This window comes from Lemur catta, chromosome 2 (assembly GCF_020740605.2).
Source record: "Lemur catta isolate mLemCat1 chromosome 2, mLemCat1.pri, whole genome shotgun sequence".
Taxonomy (NCBI): Eukaryota; Metazoa; Chordata; class Mammalia; order Primates; family Lemuridae; genus Lemur; species Lemur catta.
This window is the reverse complement of record NC_059129.1, coordinates 131393684-131413028: the sequence shown is the minus strand read 5'-3', so window position 1 is coordinate 131413028 and position 19345 is coordinate 131393684. Positions and strand designations below refer to the sequence as shown.

Below are 19345 nucleotides of genomic sequence, written 5' to 3'. Positions count from 1 at the left end.
CACAGGCAATTTCCGAACACAAGAAAGGCTGAGAAATGTGCACCTAGATCTAGTTCCTATGCCTTGATTCCAGCCCCATGTCCTTTACACTCCACCCACCCAACACAGGGGTAGGTGACTTTCACCCAAAATTCCAGATAGTTAAGAAAAATATAGTTTTTACTTGAATTACCTGATTAACTTGACCTTCTCTTTATAAATGTGGAAATCTATTTTATCAATTATTTTCTTAAACTACTGGGTTAGCTCCACAATTCAGAAAAACATTGAAACAAATTTTTCAGAAAAAAGGGCTGGTTTAGTTTCAGGAGAGAGTAGAGTATTTTATTTTGCCCAATCAGAGCCCTTCAGCATAAAGAGACATTCATTTACATATATATGAACATTTTCCAGAAACATTAATTTATAATACATTTTTTAAAATACCAGCTTAACGGTATTTATTTACAAAAATATTTCATTACCTAATTTTAAACCTTTTGCTGTGATGACAGTTTGTAAAGTACAGGAATGCAAAATAACTACAAAGTTTAACACATTTTTCGTGTTTGCAATAATGCTTTTTTTAAGATGAAACAATACACAGATTTTTTTTTAAAACTGTATTTCAAAATGCATATTCCAGTAATTACCTATGAGATAGTTACTGGGACTGAGCAAGATATTTTTTTTTAAAAAGTGCAGCAACTGAAAAACACCTGCATGTACAGTTTAAGGTATACACAAGCTAGAGCTCTATACCACGCATGCTTGCCCCTGAAGTGGACAATGTTAGAAAAACTTAATCTTGCTCTTTTTCATATTGTCTTTTGGTAATGCATTTACAATGAACCAATAGTATAACTAGAAAGCAAAATGTTTTTCTGGTTCTAACTATCATGTTGAGCAGAGGTCACACCTAAAATATCACGGTACTGTTTATTTACAAAAAAAAATTTAAAAATTAAAACATGATTTACCCTCTTTGCATTGCTTTCCACTGATATGTTGAATCTGTTTTTCAACTCCATACATTGTCTTCAGTTGAAGTAAACAGAAATTGAAGACAACACAAAACAAATAGCAAAAGTATAAAAAAAACCAAACTACGAAATAAATAGGATTCCATTGCCATTAGCCTATATCCATTTTAAATGCCTGAGTCAAACAACCTACAATAAATTAATACTGATTTATTTACATCTCATACACTATAAAATTTTAATTTAAACTATAAGCCTCATTGTAAAATACTGGCAAAACTGACATTCATGATTTTTCTGATGTAAAGAATAAAATAAAGAGAGCACTTACAAGTAGCCCCAGACTACTCTACTCAATTTGTAAATGAATTGTGCCTAATAATTTAAGTGTATTAGTAACTGAAGAAAGCAACGTTATAACCCTGGTAATTGGGAAGGTATTAAAATCATTTAATTCGGCTGAGAAAGGTAAGCTAAAGATTTCCCCTTTATGTGTTTTTTGTTTGTTTGTTTTTGGTTGCAACAACTGTTTTCTGTCCACAGACCTTTATTAAAACTTCTGAGGCAGTAGTAAGATCATTAGTATTCACAGGAAAAATAATCCCCATAGCACTTTACAAGAAATTGATCAGAGTGATGAAAAGCGCAATTAACAAAAGCTGTAAACAGTATCTTCACATTCATTTTCAAATGAACAAAAAAATCTGTGGGCATAAATTTCAATCCAAAAGAACAAACACCCTAAAAGGGAAAAGAAAAAAAAAAGGACATTTAAGATATAGGAGTGTTTTTTTTTTTTTTCAAAGTAAATACAGATTAAAAATTCTAAGAATATTAAGTATCAAACTAATAAGGAACAAATTCTATAAACTACAAAATAAAAACCTTCATTGACAAAAATACATAAACTCTGTTTTCATTTTTGGAAATTTATTTTTAAAAAAGGTAGAAGAAAATACCTGGAAAACTATTTTAAATATATATATATATATATCTATATTTTAAAACAATAGTTAAGGTAGGCATCCAACAGCAAGCTGTAGCTATTGAGAAAGATCTTGCAATTATGGTTGTGGGCATTTTCCCCCAAAATAAAATTAATATTTGAAAATGCTCAATAGAGGGTTTTTTTTAAACCATAGTAATGGCATCTTTCCTGTCATGTGTGAAGATTTTCAAATGATGTATGATTTCTTTAAAATTAACTGTATCTCGATATGAGATACCAATATTTCTTATTATAAGCGTAAAACATAATTTTTTGTATGGATAATATACATACTTTTTAAGTACTTTGACTTAAACTTAACAAGTTCACCATTTTTAAAATTAAAGAGTACATTTATAAAAATTCCATTTTAAAACTAAAAGTATATTCTCTAGCAGTATGTATAAATATAACATGTTACTGTATGATCTTAAAACAAATCTGAAAGTGTTGCAATAATTAAGACCAAGAACACTGAAACATACAGCAAATTATTTTACTATTTTTTAAATCTTTGAAAACTATATAAAACCCTATTGAAGGTTTTAAAACTGATCAGTTTGTTTAAGGTGCAGGTAGCAGCATATTCATGATTTTGGCATGTTTTATACATATGTATCACTTGATTTAAACTGAGAAATGTGGATTAAATGATAATAAAAAGTTTTCATTACCTAAAAAAGTGCAGAAAAAATTCAAGTTTAAAGTTCAGTGCTCTTTATTTTGCAGAAACAAATAAAGTCCCAAAAGTTAAAATGTAAAATAAATCTTTGCCACAAAAAATTTACCTTTGGATATAGCTTTTCTAATGTCACATGAGAAATGCCTTAAGGAAAACATATACGGAATATAGAACCCAGGGTAAAAACTTTGAACTCTGTGGTGTCTTCCACATATTCTTCCTTTCCTCAGCTGTCTCCCCAGCACCCCTGTAACCTAAAAGTATGTAACACTTTCAGACTTGTTCACTCACATACCCACAAATTAATTTCAGAGGAACCTACAATTAAGTTCTAAGCAAAAGAAATTCTTCTTTCTTTACTTTAAACTACTACACTTAATTAAATTGTAATATACTTACAGACAAGTAGCAGCATTTTTCACATCCATAAAAAATCAAATTAAGAAGTTAGTAATAGCTCAGTTGAATCTATAACAACTTTTTGGAAACACTTTGTACAATTGAAATGCAAATGAAAATTGTTAGGATGATGCAAAACTTCAAATGGACGTAATCTACTGAATTTGTCAGAATATAAGATTTCAAATAACTTTCTAAGCAAATATATATGGATTTTAGTTTAAAAAGTGAAATGAACTGGATATATGGTACATACAGAAAAACTACTTCCTACTGACAAATTGCTAATCAATACTTCAGTGATTTTAGAGGCAAGGACAAATGCAGTAAAACAATGTTGAGGATATGGAGAGAGCACATGAAAATCTTTCATTTTTCTGACACTTTCTATTTTAACCTTTTTTTTTTTTTGGTTAGTTTTCCTGAAATCGTGGCTTGCTGGTGACTATAACTTTCTGCATTTAAAAAGAAAAAAAAAATAGAGATGTTATCTCAAATTACAATAAATTCCCTGGGTTAGTTATTACTGCAGACTGTCTCTTATCTACAGACTGAATCAAGTATAACTCTAAGAAGCTTATTTCCTATACTCAAACATACTTTAAGCTTTTTAATCCTAACTGAGTCCCTAGTTTGTTGTGCATAATTTGTAGATTAATTTAAAAATTAAATAACTCAAAACATCAATTTAAGATTTTCTTATAAAATCCTGAAAATCCATCTCAGGTCAATGTAGCTACTTCTCTATTTGAAAATAATTATAAGAGTGGTTCATTTTATATACAACAGGAAAAATGACAGTAAAAAATGAAGTTAATATACAAATAACACAAAGTAACACAGCAAATTAAATAACTGTGGCTAATATGACCTTCCACATCGATAGGGAATCAACCAATATATTAATTTACTTAATGCTTCTCAACTTCTTCAAATCCATAACTGTTGATTTTATTGATGACATTCACATAACTGTACCTTTTAAAAAGGACCTAATAATTCCTGTGACATATCATGGAACAATAGGTTTACTGGATAATAGATAATACAAATTAAGCAATTCATAAACTGTTGAATGCTTATCAGACAGCTGACATTAACTAAACAGAAATGTTATCATCAATACTTTCTATAAATTCAAAAACTGTTGAAAATGATTATATTTTTAAAATATTTCTTTTGGCTTGATCAATTATCTCCATCACATATATTTAGTCCCTACTGAATGATATTTAAAGTAAACTTTGATATAAACTTTTGTATCCAGTAGTGAACATTATAAAATGTAAACATAAAAGCTTTATTAATGAAGAGTAAGAAGGAAAAAAGGCATAACAGACTGCATGAAAAAGTTAAGATGTCCTACATATACCTTTAATGATCATATGGAAGGGAAAAACAACCATCATGTTTGCTATCAATTTGTGCTCTGATTATCTCCTAATGAAAAAAGAAAATGATTTAAAACAATTTTTTAATAGAAGACAATATTTAAATTTCATTAACATTAATTTTAATGCTTCTACTTTGCTCCTACTTCATTGCTTTAACAACAATTGATGATAATCTCAGATTAGCCGCCTTATGAGATTGCTTATTTCCACATCTACAGAGTGGTTTCTTTCCTGTCTGTAATGCTATTCTATGAATCAATCATTCATAGTCCATTGCTGGTCTCCATTTGCATTATACTCCAATACAGAAATAATTTAGTTATCAAAGTGTATGTATTTTCCTTTCTTTTTGGCTTTTTAAAACCTTGAAAGGGTATGTACAGATTTATAGTATATTTCTACAGAAAATATTTTGTAGGTCATCAGACTAGACTCTTACATAGATAATTATTGACAACAGATGCTTGTAATTTTCCATGCGATAGCATGTGCACTAAGATTTAATTGACTCATCACCTGAGTGTATTAGAACTGTTAGCAAATAAAGGGCATTTTAAAAAGGGAGCTGAGCATTTTACTGAAATAATGAAAGTTTTTTTTTTTTTTGCAATTTTAATTAAATAATGCAAAGGTACATTTGGTTAAACATTTTATAAAAATTCAAGCAAAATTAAAAACTTAGCCAATTTTAACATTTCTACAAATTTAACCAGTAACTATTTTGGTCAAATCCACCTTTAGCTGAATTAATGAGAACAAGGACAAGGAACGTTGAAGTATTCTCCTCACCACAATGGAGGTTTTTCTCACTTTCCACACTGCATAGCCACTACATGGAAACTCCCAGAATGATGAGCAATTCAGTCATGCTCTACACTTTTCTTTTCAATGAAAAGTGATGTATTGTCTTGTTTTGCTTTTGACAAAATATGAACTAAACACGAGTATATAATAACAAGAATCCAAGAGTAGCCCATACACAAGTCACCTATGTGTATGTTTTTTTTTTTTAATTTAAAGCCCACCATTTCAGCTTATCTGTCTAAAGATATGGCAACAAACAGTTTGTTTCTTTTTTCACTAATGATACTGATGACCAGTCAGTTTAAGAGAGGGAAAGTCCAAGACAGCTGTCTATGATCCAGTCCAATGCCATAAATATAACTATTTCAGCGTCAGGACTTCTGACTTACTGCCTCTCCCCTAAACAGGTCAAACACTGACGGCAGATACAACGGCACACAATCTTTTGGCATACGAAGGTTTAACACAGGAATGATCCAGGATTAGTCCCTGCCATATCTCTTCAACATCCCCCTTTGTTTCTTCATCTGTCACGTGTGACCTGCTTGGTTCCCAGACTGTCAACTCACAGCTGGCACACACCATCTACTCCGGTTTGAGTGTGTGAACGCTCCTCAGTGAAAGCCACATGACTGAGGTAAAACAGTGCATGATTGTGCTAGGAAAGAACAGTATCCAGCGATGAACATCCCTTTAATGTTAACTTTCCTAAATAAATCAATGTAATAAAAAAGGAAAACATTCTTCCTTCTGGCTGAAGTTGAACTTAATGGATTCTGGTTGTCAGAACTGGTACCACTTCTTATCTTTGTATTTCAACATCATCTAAAGGGAAAAAAACAAGAAAACCATATTTTGAAAATGCCAGAACAATATTTGTAAGTTGTAACTGGTTTCTATATGTTTTTCAAAATGTTCTAACATTCTGAAACATTCTGTAGTATTAATATATTGCTTACTTCAAATAAATCAATAAGAAGAGTTCTATTTAGAGAAAAAAGACCATAACCATTAAGAACTAACCTAGAATTTCCTCAAATTTTGTAGCAATGTGACATAATTTGGTGACCTAAACTAATAACATACAAATAAGGTAATTTTCAGTTTTCTAATATGAACTAAAAATAATGCTTAACTTAACAAACTGGTGGGTGAAAGGTTGAAAATCCTTCTGCTACTACCATCTCAAATTTACTGAGCATCTAATCGAAGCCAGGCACTGTATGACACACCTTCCCTGCTTGATGTTATTTGATCCTCATGACAATTCTTGGGTTAAGCATTGTTTTTCTCCTCATTTTATAATGAGGAAACTGAGGCTTGAAACTGTAATTTTAGCCCAGGCAGTCTGATTCAAGAACCCATGATTGTAACCACCTTGATATGTTGTCCTCCTTTGATTCTCAAATATGGCTCAAGAACACTGGTTGAAAGGAAAACTGAAAGTTTGAGATTGAGCTCTTTGCTAAATATTTAGAGTGTAGATATAATCTGAAATTGACTAAAGCACTATATGCCTTAGAGATCACACAATCAGGTGCAAAGTTATGACAACAAAAATCCTGACCTGGCCTATAGCTGAGGTGCCTATAGTACAAGTACTCACAGAGGATCTCTGAATCTCTTGGAAGCCCTCGGCAAGTATTTCTCAGGTCAAGTTATCTCTTTCATACATTTTAGGTTTCAGAATTCTTGAGCAAGGGAGAGATGACTTTCGAAAGAAAAAGTTAAGAGAGCTATCACTACAGATTGGGTGCTCAAGTATAAAAGCAATGTTGATACGTTTTTTTCAGAAAACAAACTCAAAATGTCTTCAAGGGCTAGGCTAGGAACGAAATGTGTGAAGTAACCCAGTGCAAAGCATCAAGAAGTGGAAGACTTGTGTGTCAAAATGAAAAATGTGTGTTTTACCTAAAGGCTTTTAAATTCATCCTTGTAAGAGCCTATGTTGGTCAACAAAACATATTTTTAAGAGGGCGAGTTAGGGATCCCTACTTTATAGCATCTATTTCTGAGCTTCATCATGACCTCCTAGGTCTATCAAGATGAACTCATTGCAAAATGCATCTTGCTGCCCCTCCATACTCATTGTTCTACAAGACAGACTTAGTATTGTTTATTTAAATAAAACTGTTTGTTAATTTTAGTTATTTACATCTACCTGGAAGAATCAAGGAGGCAAATTATTTCCTTCTCTAGGACAAAGTGTAATAGACTCTGAGGCATTAAGGAAAATCAGCATTGTTATTGCATTCCTTAAGAAATAGTTACCAATCTGGCTTTGTTTACAAAGAGCCTGAAAGTGAGCAGGTTCCTTCAAAATTTATAATCTTCAGTAAGAGATCAAAGGCTATTGAGACACATTCCTGTAATGGTTCCCTCTGGTGGCACAACTCAGGAATTTGCAATTGTACAAAGGATATACGAAAATTCATGTGTGTAAAAATACAATAGCTATAAACATACAATAACTTTCATACTTGCTTTACTTGGGGGTTCTTGTTTAAATATCTGTTTGATAGACATACCTCATGAGCATGTTTAGAAAAAGAATCTGCACTTGATAACATAGCTGCAGTTCTTTCTTCCAGGTCGCCAAGTTTCTGCCCTCTTTCATCAAGTGCCAACCTGGCTCGTGCTAATTCACCGACGACTCCGGATGCCGCCCCTTTCACACCTTCAATACCACCAGGCCCAGGGATGTGCTGTGCAAGGCTCCGTGAGGCCTTTCCCGAGGATGATTCTCCGACTGAACGGATTAGATAAATGAGAGTAACTCAACAAATGAAAATTTTATATAAAATCCTACTACATGAACAATATTAAAATACAGTTTTTAAATTGAGTGACAATATAATTGAACTATTACACATTTCACTTTATAATTAATATGTTCTCCTTTTATTATGGTTTTAGCAATTTTTAGATACTTTTTTGAACATACAAAAACACAACGTACATTAATAAATATTCTACTCTATACTAGTTCAGAACAGCAGGACTTGTGCAAAAAAGGGGTTGGTAATTGTTGAAATGAATAATGAATATACTTATACCAATTTACATAATGGTAAAAATTGCTCCAGTGTGCAAAAAAACTAAAGATAAATTAAATATATGTAGCTTCAAGTATATAGATTAAACTTAAATATGTAGATTTGATTTAGTTTATTCCTCACTTTCTCTTACTTAAACAAAATACCATGCTTAGGCTCAGAAACAAAGAAAACTGAAGAATTTATTCAGTATTCTATTTCTGTCTCCCAAAGTTGTAGATATGCTACGTTCCTTTCTTTTCTTTCTCTCCATTTACCTTGTCACTTACCACACAGATCCAATTTTCCTTCAAAAGACCTTAGGAATTCATTGGTTCCTTTCCCTTTCTTATATAGACTCTGATTACGTAACACATAGATCACTGCAAAAGTCTTAAATTCTTTAAAGGTTGATCCTCTTCCCTCGGCGTATATTTCTTTCTTTCTTCTTTCTTAACCTTTGGCCAATCACATTTCTACTCAAAAACCTTCCCAACAGAGTACAACAGGGGGGACTCAAATCACTTTTAATATCCCTTACTAGATACTGACTGTTTTATCAAGTATTAATTGCAAATTTTTAATTAACAATTAGTATAACTGTGGATGGCTTCTGATTTTGTTTTTAATTCTGTGGACTGTGTTTAAACAATTCAAAAATACGTTCCTGATTTTGATACCCTAAGTGCACATTGTCACTTTATTGAATATGTACAACAGTCCCATGAAGGTTATAAAGCATACCCTGTACAGCTTCAGGTGCTAGCATTAAATTTGGCCTGTTATTACACACATAAAAAATATACCTGTTAATACTTTCCATTCTCACTCTTCCCAGTCCTTGGCAACCACTAATCTCTGTCTCTATACATTTGTCTCTTCTGAATATTTCACTGAAATGAATTCATACAATATGTGGCTTTTCATAGCTGGCTTCTTCCACTAAGAATAATGTTGTCAAGGTTCATCAATATTGGAGCATATATCACTATTTTATCCCTTTTTATGGCTAAATAATATATTATTTTATGGATAAATCATATTTTGCTTATTCATGAATTGATGGACATTTGGGTTGTTTCCATTTTTTGGCTTTTATGAATAATGCTACTATTGAATATTTTTATAAGTTTTTGTGTGAATATATATTTTGAATTTTCTTGGGTATATGCCTGGGAGAGGAACTACTGTGTCATATGGTAACTCTGTTTAACTTTTTAAGGAACTGCCAGACAGTTTTCTAAAGACGTTGCCCCATTTTATATTTGGTGTATGAGGGTTCCAATTTCTCCACATCCTCTACAATCTTTGCTATTGTGCATGTTTTATAGCAGCAGTCCCCAACCTTTTTGGCACCAGGGACCTGTTTTATGGAAGCCATTTCTTCCATGGATTGGGGGTGAAGGAGTGAAGGGATGGGGTGTCATGAGTGTTGAGGGGTGGTGGCACAGAGCTCAGGCAGTGATGTGTGGCCCATTTTCTAACAGGAGGTCACAACTGGTACCAGACCACAGCTCAGGGTTTGGGGACCACAGTTGTACAGCCATCCTAATATGTGTGAAGTGGTATCATATTGTGGTTTTGATCTGCATTCCCCTAAGGACAAATGATGCTGACCATGTTTCCATGTGTTTATCGGTCATTTGTATATTTTCTTTCTTTCTTTCTTTTTCTTTTTGAGACAGAGTCTCACTCTGTTGCCTGGGCTAGAGTGCCATGGCGTCAGCCTAGCTCACAGTAACCTCAAGCTCCTGGGCTCAAGCAATCCTACTGCTTCAGCCTCCCAAGTAGCTGGGACTACAGGCATGTGCCACCATGCCCGGCTAATTTTTTCTATATATATTTTTAGCTGTCCATATAATTTCTTTCTATTTTTAGTAGAGAATGGGTCTCGCTCTTGCTCAGCCTGGTCTTGAACTCTTGAGCTCGAACAATCCGCCCGCCTTGGCCTCCCAGAGTGCAGCCACTGCACCCGGCCTCATTTGTATATTTTCTTTGGAGAAATATCTATTCAAACCTTTTACCCATTTAAAAACTGGGCTATTTGTCTTTTTATTATTGAGTTGAAAGAGTTCTTTATATTCTGGATACTAGACCTTATCAAATATCAGATGTATGATTTGCAAATATTTTATTCCATTTTTGGATCACCTTTTACTTTCTTGATAGTGTTCTTTGAAGGAAAAAGTTTATAATTTTGATGAATTACAATTTATCTCTTTTCGTTCCTTTGGTTGCTTCTGATTTAGCTGTCACATCTGAAAAGCTACTGCCTAGGAGTTTTGCTTTTGTGTATAGAACTGTAGATTAAATTATATCTTCTGTCAATACATAGATCATCTTTCCATCTTTGGCTGTTGAGAAGTTAGGTATCAGCCTGTAGCTTGTTAAAAGATATCTATCACTTTTCTCAAGCCACCTTAAAGATTTTCTCTTTGTCTTTGGTGTACTGTATTTTCATATGACATATCTAATTGAGAATTTAAAAAAATATATCCTTGGAATTCATTAGACTTCTTAACTTTGTAAATCAGTATTGTGTATCCTTACACTTAAGCTATAGCCCTTGGGGGTCCTTGCAAAGAGGAGGAGCTATTTCAGGGTCCCCACCCTCGCAAGGCCTGAGAGCCCATCTTGCTAGCCACAGCACAGCTGAGTATCTCAGCCTCTTTCTACAGATTAGCAAAGCACTGCAGCCCAAGTTGCCATGCTCACCACCCTGGGCTCCCCTTCATCCCCATGGATAGTGTCCACTCTGAAAACTTCTTACTAGATTATTAGTTCTTGGATGTTTTTAAGATTTTTTAAAAATATGTTTTTTTAGTTTTATATAACTTTATAAATTTTCCTCAGTAAGTTTGTTTTCCCAAATTATCAGTCCTTATTGACTTGAAGAATAGTTTTCATTTTTTTTTAAATTTAATTAAAACTATGAAAAAATCATTAGGGTAAGTTTTTAGTATGAAATTGCACTACATTGCTACTTATTGCTACTAAATGTTACAGTTTTTCTACTTAAACAAACATGAAACAACAATTATACAATATTTTAGCAAAAAAAAAAAAGAAAAAATTCAACGAGAGATAAAAGCATCCATTTGAAAAAAAAGGTCAAGCATTCAGTGATTTATTAGTTCATTCATTAGTTTTGCTGATTTGCATCAATTATGTGGAAGGTAGTAAATGAGCTAGATTTTGCTATTTTAAATACCCTTTAGATATGAGAATAGTTTTGGAGGTTTTTGAAGATAGATTAAATGTTTAAGTAAAAGCTTTTTCAAAGTTAAGTATATCAGTTAAAATCAATCATTGCATTAAAATGATAATGAACATCCCACATAATGAAAATAAAGTACTTTCTAAATTATTCATTTAAAGTTGTGAATATTACTTTTTAGCCACTTAAAGCTATTCTGATTTTGGTTTCTGGAGTAAAATATTCCCCTGATTTGGGATAGAAAGATCAAAAATAATTTTATGTATTTTGTTGAAACATGAATATGTTATTGTAACAAAGAGGAAAAAATGAACATATTTACACATGCAAGAAAAATTTATATGGTTTGAATGTTTCTGTTTTACAGATGTATTATCCAAATTAAATAAATCAACTTACATAGTTCTTCTCTATCAAGAGATTGTGCACCACCTCCAAATAAGCCTTTAAAGAATCCCCTGTTTGGTGCTTCAGGTGTTTCTACAGGAGTGAAGAGTTCACCCAACATTTCCTTTAAAATCAAAACAAATTGTAATTGTTAAAGTTTTAGGGAAACTAAACTGTAATTCACAAAACCATCATTGTAAAGTCTTTAACTTAAGCTTAGAACATTACCTATTGAGATTCACAAATAATTATTGAGCACATTTCAAATGATCAGATACAGTAAATATTATAGTAACTTATTCAAACAGTGAGTTTCTAAGACTAAATTCACTGAGACTAACCGGCTACTTGCTCCTTTTGCCGGATTACTTTCTTTGCATTACAGGCAAAGATGATATTTCTTCTTAGACTGTAAGGAGATACTATTCTTCAAGACAAAATTTTCATATAACTTATTATTAAGAATTGATAATTGGATTAATAACTAAGTTTTACCTTAGAAAGAAGAAAATTTTTTACTAGCAAGTTTAAACGTCCGGTGTGGTAATGATGATATACAATTCTGGAATTAAAACCTTTAGTTGAGTCAGAAAATTAGTAATTTAGACATATTAACTTCTTTTTGCATAAACAGATGCTAGGAAGAGAATTATGCCAACAGACACTTGGAATTTCAGACATCTTGCAGGAAGATGAGAAGGCTTCCTTCTATATTGTCAGATTTTTCTGACATTACTGTCAATATTCTTTGAAATGCAGAAATGGTAAAAGTTAGTCAGGAGAGAAGTAAGATTGCTGACATGTTATTGATTTTATTGATAATACATTAAGAGGAAGGAATAGTTCGTATATTTACAAGGCAGCTTTGGGAAGCTATAAAAGTGAATTAAAAATACACTGAGGCTTTGGGATTGCACTTCTGTCCATTAAAGAGAAATAGTTATGATATAAGAGCAAGTACACTATTGGCTCCAGGTAGGAGTTCTGCTGTACTTTGGAATTACATTATTATATTAAATAGTTGGGAGCCCAAGTACGTATTTTTCAGGGTTTCTTCCTTAGGGCTGGGCTAAGAAAGTTGATAAAGGAAGTCCAAAAGTTTTACCCTTTAGACATATCCATATTAATGTTGTCTCTCTAATCAGATTGTAAATGGGAGGAGACAATTATTAACACCACACAACACAGTTTTATTTATAACAATGAAGTAGTTTGAAGCCCTTACATTTTTATTTTCTTTCCTCTGGATTTCTACAAAATGGAGTAAACCTAGAATGAAAAATTTCCTAAATTCAACAAATCAAACTTGTTAAAACCCACCACAGAATATATGGATACCTGTTACTACATTGGTATTTATATTAGACTCCATAACAAAGGAAATTCTAAGCATATTTCTAATCTTTTTAATACTGTATTTCACTGTAATCTAAATTGTATCTATTACATTGATATAATAATAACGACAACCACAATGGCAACACAGCTACTATTTGAGTATCTTTTATGCTAAATCAAAATAATAATGTGACATATAAATAGTGACAGTTTAAAGACATGTTCTTGTTCTTTTAAAAATTTACCTCACCTTAGAATTATGAAATTATGGTTTTTATTTCTTAATTTATTTGGTTTTTAATGAGCTTACACTTTTACAAACGTACAGTAAGAAATATAAAAAACCGGAGATTATCACTATAAAAAGTCACTGTATTCCACGTGGTATATAGAATGAGTATAAACTTTGGAACCAGATGGACCTGGGTTTTCTACTCACTTATTCCTTTTAAAACCAGGAGAGAAATCTTAGGCAAACTGGTTGGTCAGGAAATGGTTTCTTCAAATTTAAAAATGGGATAGTGATACCTGCCTCTTAGGAACATTGCTCGGCTTAAAGACAATGAACATATAAAGTGCCAGGGCCCGGCGCGGTGGCTCACGCCTGTAATCCTAGCACTCTGGGAGGCCGAGGCGGGTGGATCGCTTGAGGTCAGGAGTTCGAGACCAGCCTGAGCAAGAGCGAGACCCCATCTCTACTAAAAATAGAAAGAAATCATCTGGCCAACTAAAACATATATAGAAAAAATTAGCCGGGCGTGGTGGCGCATGCCTGTAGTCTCAGCTACTTGGGAGGCTAAGGCAGTAGGATTGCTTAAGCCCAGGAGTTTGAGGTTGCTGTGAGCTAGGCTAACGCCATGGCACTCACTCTAGCCCGGGCAACAAAGCAAGACTCTGTCTCCAAAAAAAAAAAAAAAAAAAAAAAAAAAAAAAGTGCCAGGAGTAGACATTAATGGTATATGCATAAAAACAGAAAAATCTGCTATTGATAAATAAGGGACTGGCAGTAAAAGGGCCCTTAGAGAATATTTCACCTCTGAAGAAATTATAGTAATATTTTTGTTATTTACCTGAAGATTTTCACAGGTCTCTTGACTATAAGTCAATCTCTGGATTTCTGTAGGTGAAACAAGATATAATGCTTGTCCATTGTTGGTGAAGCAGAACGTTCTGGCTATCCGCATATTGGTAAGGGGCAAGTAATACACATCCAATAGAGGCCTTAAACTTGGCAAACTTAAGAAAGAAAATAAAAATTTGTTAATAATAAAGTATGTTTTAGTCTTGAAGAAATTATTATAGAATTTAAAAAGGGCAGAGACTTTGTAAGTCTTATGAGTTAGTTTGTATACTTGAGTTGGAGATAATGTATTTCTCATATACCTGTTCACTATTAACTGAAAATAAATTCTCAGTGTATAAGACTATAAATAAAAAAGTATTTCCTTCAAACCATATAATTCTGTAATATAATTTGTGAAACAAAAAATGCCTCTTACCTAAATGTCATAATGTGTCCATTGGCACAGAAACAGGCAAGGCAGATACTGTTACTCAACGCTACAATATCCCCACGAAGCACAAATGAGGTCTCTGTAATGTTTTGCTTATAAGCACAGTTCTGGGTTGGCAGTGAGATTACTTTTGCTTGCTTTTCAGAACATATCACTGCATACTGGTTTTCACTAATTTCCTGAGAAGAGGAGGGGGATACTGAGACAGGTCGCCGTTTTTTCAATTTCTCCTTTTCATCTTTTTCTTCAGGAACATTGTGCTCTTTCCAGGGTTCATATGCAGGTGGCATTAAGCAGCCCGTGGTGTCCAGAAATGCCATTCTCAAGATTGCACCTTTTAACCTCAGTATTGTACCTAAAAATAGAAATCTAATAAATAACTGAAATATTTTAATCCAGAGTAAATATGTTCCTTCCAACTTTGACATAGATAATACACACTCAAAAATATGTTGAATGCATACTGAACTGAAATTGCACACTGGCTCACTAACAGGATTCAAACTCAAGCATGGTATTTATGAGTCTGGAAAAAGATATCAACATTACATACCCCTAATAAATTAATGTCACTAACTGATCATTCACAATTTAATTAAATATGATGATTTCTGCAAAGATATACCTAACCCTTAGATGAATAAACAACTGATATGCTGGGGGATCTGGAACTATGCCTCCTCTCACACCCAGCAAGGGCACTACCAAGGAGTACCAGAGCAAGTGGATGGCATCTGGAGCTGTGCTGTCTAGGACAGGGCTACTAGCCACATGCCGCTGTAGAGCATTGGACTAGGCATTTCTGGATACCACACATGTCTAAATTGTGGTGAACAAATGTAGTGTACTCGAGTACAACACATACATATTTGAAGACTTTAGTACTCCCCAAAATTAAATGTACAATAGCTCAATAATTTTGAAATAATAATTACATGCCAAAATGGTATTTTGGATGCAATGTGATAAATAAAATGCTATTAAAATTAATTTCACCTTTTTTACTTTTTAAAATGTAGCTAACTGAAAATTTAAATTATATGTGTGGCTTGCATTGAAAAGAAATATTCCTTTTTTTTCTTTGCATTTGTATGTTTTATCTACAGTAGATACAGCCAGATAAAATAAATAATGTGTAGTTGAATTCAAATTTCAGATAAATAATGAATACCTTTTAGTGTAAGTATGTCCCAAACACTATGTATTTTTCCAAATCTAAATAGGACACACTAGTATTACTTGTATTAAAAAAGTATCTTTTTTTTTTTTTTTATTTTAGACAGAGTCTCACTCTGTTACCCGGGCTAGAGTGCCGTGGAGTCGGGCTAGCTCACAGCAACCTCAAACTCCTGGGGCTCCAGCAATCCTTCCACTTCAGCCTCCTGTGTAGCTGGGACTACAGGTATGTGCCATCATGCCCGGCTAATTTTTTCTATATATCTTTAGTTGTCCAGCTAATTTCTTTCTATTTTTAGTAGAGATGGGGGTCTCACTCTTGCTCATGCTGGTCTCGAACTCCTGACCTTGAGCGATCCTCCCACCTTGGCCTCCCAGAGTGCTGGGATTGCAGACATGGGCCACCACGCCCAGCCTAAAAAAGTATCTTTTACCTGAAATTAATCCTATATTTTATTTGTTAAATCTAGCAACCCCAGTCTACAGTCCGGGTTTGACAAGTAGATAATTTAACTGACTATTTTAAGCAGTTTAGTAGAAAAGTAAGAAACAAATGACAGTTATAATCTTACAGTTTTAATCACTACCTCAAAACATATTCTAAAGCTAGCCTTTTTTTCATGATCTGTTATTTTTTATTCTAGTCCACCCGAAGAGTCTCTCTGGCTTTAAAGTTTTGATGAGGTCAGCTGATTTATCCAAGCTAATTTGGGAACTGTTCATAGCATTTATATAGTTATAGTATGTGGATTTTTAAAAATTGGCCCAAAATAACATTTAAATGTATGCTTGTCCTATTGGTGACTAGATTTTAGCATGTTTCCCTGTAGAATAGTGACAACTCTCTTAAAAGAGAAAACAATAGTGGACAAAGTAGACTACTTCAGATTTTTAAGCACAGAATCCCATCTGCTTGAAAATACTCTTTTCTCACAGTTCCAATACAGATACCATGATAGAATTGTCATTCATATATTTTTAAATAGGCATCTTATTAAAAACAAATCTCAAATATCCTACCATTGAGAAGGAACTAAAAGGTTCCTTTCTATCTATGAAAATTATTTTTATATCAAACTAACTTTATAGCTAACTTGATTTTATTTCAAGCTAGATAATGTATTAAATACTTTATAGTTAATAATAAATTATCTATATTTAATCCCTCTCCTTTACTTTTATTTATTGGAAACAATGTTTTCCTTATCACAAATTCACATGTTATTTGCAGAAAATTTAGAAACTAGAAATCAGTAAAAAGATGAAAAAAAAATTACCCCAAATCTGACTAACCAATGATAATTCCTGTTAACATTTTGATTTTCATCTTTCTAGTTTCTTTATTCCTATACACATTATTTGTTTCTTACTAAGAAGTAAAATTAGTAAGAATATCATCAAGTATCACATTTTCCTTAACAACTAGGTGTGCAGTATATACTCAAGTATTTATTGAGCTGAAGTAATAAATCAAACTGCTTATTTAATGTGAAGATGGCTCAGAAATAAACTTAAAATCATAATTACATTTTAATTATAAATTCTAAGAGTTGAAAAAGTCTATTATGCAAACAAGAGATATATTAATGAGCAAAATCATGGTTGTTTCTATCTAGATGAGGATAAATCAGCAGTAACAAAAACAAGAATTCTGTTATTTCTAGACCTAACAGACTCCACAAACATTTGATAGACTCTACAAACATTTGATAAAATCCAGTATCATTTTCAATATATGAAGACTATAAATTTTTTAAAAATTTGCTATTGTCACCTTATCCTAATACTTCAAAGAAGAAAAATAATCTCAGATTTCACTTACAGATCAAAAATAACCCAATGTAGAATGTCTAAAAATGTAATTTTCTGTTTTTCTTCTAAATATCAATATATGTAGGTACCATTCTTTTGCTTGTGGAATATAATATTTTGAGGTATTAGGAATGCATTATTATAACAATCATTTTCTTTCATTTTTTATGTGGTAATTATTTTACACATGATCCTAGAGTTATAAAAATTGTAAAATCTGAATGGCAACATAAATAAGCAATATTCTGAAATCTTGTCTTATGTATTCCTTATGTCACTATCCCCATATACTTTACATTTTCGAGTTCTCAGATCATTTGAAGAATGACAAGCAAAGGCTTCTATTAAATCACAGTAAATCACATCTGTAATATAACTCTAAGTGCTGTGCCAGAGCAGAACATACATACCACTTGGAGACACAATTACTGGCTGAAGAAGTCTTTGTTCTCCCCCTGGGGGAAGATTCAGTGCGATGACAAGCACTGTTCCTAGCGTTGTTCCAACCCACAGACAAGGGGAAGGGGATAAGTCTGCCTTTCGAGTAAAAGTTTCACAGAAATGAAGAGCAGAGATAGCCTCCCGGGATTCTTTGTCAATGCTGGTTACACTCGAACTCCGTGATCGGCTGAAGGAATTATCTTTTACATCTGAAATGGTTTAAGATGTTGCAAGATTGCTTAAGTTATAAAATATCATATCTGGTTTTTGTACAAATTTGGCCTAATAGTTAATCTGCAAAAAGACAAAATCTACAGCATATTTAATTTGCCTTTTAGTTGATCCTTGAACAACATGGGTTTGAACTGCGTGGGTCCATTTATACATGGATTTTCTTTTGCCTCTGCCTCTCCTGAGACCCTCCTCTGCCTCCTCCACAGCCTACTGAATGTGAAGATGACAAGGGAGAAGACCTTTATGATGATCCACTTCCACTTAATGAACAGTTAATAATGTTTTTTCTTCCTTATGATTTTCTTAATAACATTTTTTCTCTAGCTTACTTTATTGTAAGAATACATTATTTAATATATATAACATAAAATATGTGTTAACAGGCTGTTTATGTTATCTGTAAGGCTTCCAGTCAACAGTAGGCTATTTGTAGTTAAGTTTTGGGAGATTCAAAAATTCTATGTGGATCTTCAACTGTATGGGAGGGTCAACACCCTTAATCCCCTCATTGTGTAAGAGTCAACTGTAATTGAAAAGACAAACAATTTACTTATATGCTAATAAATTTTCTCTTTTGCTTAAAAATAAAATACAAACGATCAAATCCACACTTGTCAGAACTGAGCTGGGTGCATCCCGATGAATTTTTGAATGTGTGACCCTTTGAGTATTCAGGCTGCTTTTCTAATCTTAGCCCTTATCACCTTGGTTCTCATGGTGCTGTTCCTTCCTTTGGTAATACAATTCCCGATTAGGTAGAGCTAGACAAGTGTGGATTTTTTCAATTTTCTACATTTAAAAAATGCATTTAGAAGTACTCCGATTCTACTTTCAAATTTACTATATGATGGACCTTTTATTTATTTAAATCTGCCCATATGAAAGCCTTTAATTAAGAAAAATTTAGCTTTCATTTTTCTTAAATGCCAATTTAAGTGTAATCAACATTCAATGCAAGGCAT

General features: G+C 32.8%; 1 protein-coding gene across 5 annotated transcripts in view; it reads right to left on the bottom strand.

Annotated features, from left to right (window-relative positions):
* Window positions 1-297: 297 nt before the first annotated feature.
* The window catches only part of STXBP5 (syntaxin binding protein 5), a 147974-nt gene continuing 128926 nt past the window's right edge, over window positions 298-19345 (bottom strand). For 4 of the 5 annotated variants that reach the window (XM_045544542.1, XM_045544543.1, XM_045544544.1 and 1 more), the window contains 6 exons: window positions 18119-18358; window positions 14706-15075; window positions 14277-14442; window positions 11881-11992; window positions 7758-7978; window positions 298-6054 (listed from right to left, as the gene is read on the bottom strand). In XM_045544542.1, the coding sequence (XP_045400498.1) occupies window positions 6013-6054; window positions 7758-7978; window positions 11881-11992; window positions 14277-14442; window positions 14706-15075; window positions 18119-18358 (1151 nt within the window). In that variant the 3' untranslated portion in view covers window positions 298-6012. Of the gene's footprint in view, window positions 6055-7757; window positions 7979-11880; window positions 11993-13108; window positions 13138-14276; window positions 14443-14705; window positions 15076-18118; window positions 18359-19345 lie in introns of those variants that run through there. The other variant, XM_045544545.1, reaches the window with a different exon arrangement.